The sequence below is a fragment of the Pygoscelis adeliae genome, unplaced genomic scaffold (genome assembly GCF_000699105.1).
Source record: "Pygoscelis adeliae isolate BGI_AS28 unplaced genomic scaffold, ASM69910v1 Scaffold14, whole genome shotgun sequence".
Classification (NCBI taxonomy): Eukaryota; Metazoa; Chordata; class Aves; order Sphenisciformes; family Spheniscidae; genus Pygoscelis; species Pygoscelis adeliae.
Window position 1 is genome coordinate 17,535,906 of NW_008825109.1, and position 3,354 is coordinate 17,539,259.

The 3,354-nt window shown below is 39.1% G+C and overlaps 1 protein-coding gene across 1 annotated transcript in view; it reads right to left on the reverse strand.

The window, feature by feature from the left end:
- Nucleotides 1-706: 706 nt before the first annotated feature.
- The window catches only part of ADAMTS1 (ADAM metallopeptidase with thrombospondin type 1 motif, 1), a 24,904-nt gene continuing 22,256 nt past the window's right edge, over nucleotides 707-3,354 (reverse strand). Inside the window, exon 14 of the mRNA XM_009327898.1 lies at nucleotides 707-720. Within this exon, the coding sequence (XP_009326173.1) occupies nucleotides 707-720 (14 nt within the window). The remainder of the gene's footprint in view (nucleotides 721-3,354) is intronic.

Genomic DNA, 3,354 nt, shown 5'->3' on the forward strand with positions numbered 1-3,354 from the left:
TGCGCTACAAATACAGGCGACCAGTTGACCTTCTGCTGCTATGTTTATGCTCTAAAGAAATGAATGCCACCATAGCAAATAGGCTGCCATTATATCATAACTTTTTATTAGTCCATCACTCATTTTATTATGCAGTTGTTTGCAAAAGTGTAAAAAAAAAAGTTGCTATTGCTATTTGTTACTGTAAAATACTGAATGTGTTTGATTTCCTTCACCCCCTCTGACTCCTCACTTAGCTCTAGTTAACCACGGGGCCGACTGATCTAGTCTAGGTAATGCGGGCCGAAGCATTTTGGAAATGCAGAACACTTCAGCACCTTTTGTCAAAAAAGGGGGAATTTCCTGCATTTGATTGGATCCAAGTTCCCTTCAGCATGAAAGGCGGTGCCTGTGAAACACCGTTTTTCTCTCCCAAAGGCCTCCTTAAGCGCTACTGCAAGAAGTGAGAGTATGTCAGCACCTTGGGCTTGCTTTAATTGATACGGGTAGGTCCGGGAGAAGCCGTTTCCTCCGCAGGGCTTTCTTAGCTTTGCCTTGAATATTTCCTCTAGGTTGATGAGAGCAAATTTGGGCAGTCACCATCACCCAGAAGTCGGGGGATCTCGCCACTTCTGTAGCTATGGCAGGGTCTTGCAGTTTCAGGACCGTAGCTCCTTGGGCCCTTAAACGGAGAGTGTTTCAGGCAACACCAACCGACAGCTATGTGTTAGGATATGAAGTCTGCACGGAGAAAGAGCAACAGCGGAAAATGAAAATAAAAATGCATTTTTTTCTCTTGAAAATTCCTCATTTTAACCTGCTGTAGTAAAATATACATGTGTATATTGTATAACATATATACAATTAAAGTATTATTTGTTGTATTTATAAATACTTTTAAGACTTTATAAAAACAGAAAGTGATTGGCTCCCTCCTAAATAATGCTAGAAGTAAAATGTTCCCCAGTATTTTTGCATGTCAAAGACAAAGTAGTGCTCAATGAAGTGTGATGTGATGAGAATTTTTCTGTGTGCTTTAGAGGGGCCAGGATTTTATCCATGGAATAAAGTGGGAACTATTTCTGCAAGACAGAGTCCAAACATTGGCAAAGGAAGTTTTAATAGATTTTTACATGACACAAAGCCAGAAGTATTCATAAATGACTGATGTCTCAAATTCCATGGCAAAAATCCTACCGAGTTCAACAGAAGATTTTCCCTCGACTGCAGTGGTCATGAGATCAGAAATGAGGGAGCAAAAATCAGTTTCTTGATGCTTAGTATGTATTTTAACATTACAAAACGTGTTACCAACAGCGTTAGAACAGTTCATTCATACAGTACTTCTAATTAGAAAAGCATGATCAGGAGGCCCTCCAGAAATTTGTGAGGGAAACCTCTGACTGCTAGTTAACGGTTTTGAATTTTGACTGCTTCTTTCCCAGTAGGGTAAGGTTAAGTGGAGCAGGTAAAACTGCCACTTTTGTACATATTTTGGTGGTTATAAACACCACTGACAGCAATATTCCCTCTGTAAGCAGTTATTAAAACCAGTGGCATCAGTCTAGTTGCACTCCATTTTTTTTAAAAGATGAAACAGTGCTGAGCACCCTGTTAGTGGTTAAGTAATAAAATACAAAATTACCCCTTTTAACGTGGTATATGACATTATGGGTAGAGTTTTCCAAACCCCTTCACTAACACAGTCAATTAGTAGTCTAAGCTACCAGTCATTTTGAAAAAAGTGGTTTAGCTTTTTTCGTAACATTGCCTTAGATTCCAAGCTCTTTCCACTCGATGGACTAGTTTTACTCCAGTGAAATAAAGACACTCCATTTCCAAAATTTATAGGGTTCATTTATTACCTCTAGTAACATATTATACTGTATAAATACTCTATCCTTGTTATATGTCCTTTTAAAAAAGCGATAACTTAGAAGATCACATTAGACAAGAAGTATAAAAATAAATACGCTCATTATATGCATTTATTACAAATTATAACCCTTCCCAGAAGGGAAAGAAATATAAAATACTTATGAAGTATGTAAAATCTATAGTAATATATTTTACTATATACATATGGAAAGCCATATTCTCTCATTGTCTATGGACTGGCACAAACTTTAATTATGCGAACGCTGGCGTACTGCTGTGGATGGACCTGCTATCCTTCAGCTTTGTCTTCCCGCCTTATCAGTGATTTGAGCATTACAAACCCATCAGAGGCCACATAGGCGAGGTTCCCGTTCATAGCGGGATTTCTTTGATCTTTTTTTTAACCCAAATGCAAATAATTTCCATTGGCTGGGGTAAGGTAAAAGACTTGCATGTGAAAGCATGACTCAAATGCTCACAAATGCCATCAGTCTGGTTGACAGGATGGTAGGACCAAGCTCGAATCAGAAAAGCCAGTGGAAGCTACGCAGAAGGCACAAGGAGCAACTGCTCAGAGATGCTACCTGCTCCATGAAGATTTCCACTTTTTCTAGCCTCTGGATTACGTATGTCACCACAACGGCATCAGAGTGGACGAGAGAAATGGACAGGCACATTGCGATGACATAAAGATACTTTTAAAAAAATGACATTCTAGTTATTTGTGGAGTTGACTGACTGTTCTTTATATTTCTTACTCTTTACAGGTAGAGAATATGGCTTTATTTTTATATAAAACTATTCTCTGAAACAATAGCAGCCATGAATGATGCAGTTAAAGCTCCTTTTCCAATCCTGTTTTTTGCCCTTCGTGAGGTAGGTAAGCCTTGACCAATTACTTTAAGATATCTTTTCCACTCCCCTTTCCCTCCCCTTCCTACACGTGGGGACTTGATCAGTACCACTATAAATCCAAAAGAAGGGAGAAATAACCGAACCCCAAAATGTTTGCTTAAACGTGTTTTGGCCACTGCTTATGTTTTGTGTAATTTGTAACAGACTTAAAAAAAGGCAATTATAATGCCCTCGGGCCTTATCTGCTGTAGACAAGTGAGTGACATGGGTCTGCTATCCTATCAAATTTTCAGTTGGCAGGGTATTTTTAGGATGCAAGGCCAACTAAAGCTATTTGCACTGTCCCACCTCAATGGATCCTCACCATGAATTTTGTATGCAAAAACACATGCGCTGCCTCTAGCCCTCTTTTTTTCAGTGCACTGTTCTGAAGGAAAAAAATAAAATAATAAAAAAGATTTAGCTTTCCCAACTTATACTATTTAACTGCAGTCTGTAACATTGCAGAAGTCTATCAGGTGTTTCGGTTTCTTGGAAGGCTCACAGCTTTCTTGCGGCAGCACGCTGCCATCGTAAGAAATACATTTCAACAATCTCTTCTTGAAACCTTTCCCGCACGTCTTAGAGCAGGGCGACCAGTCC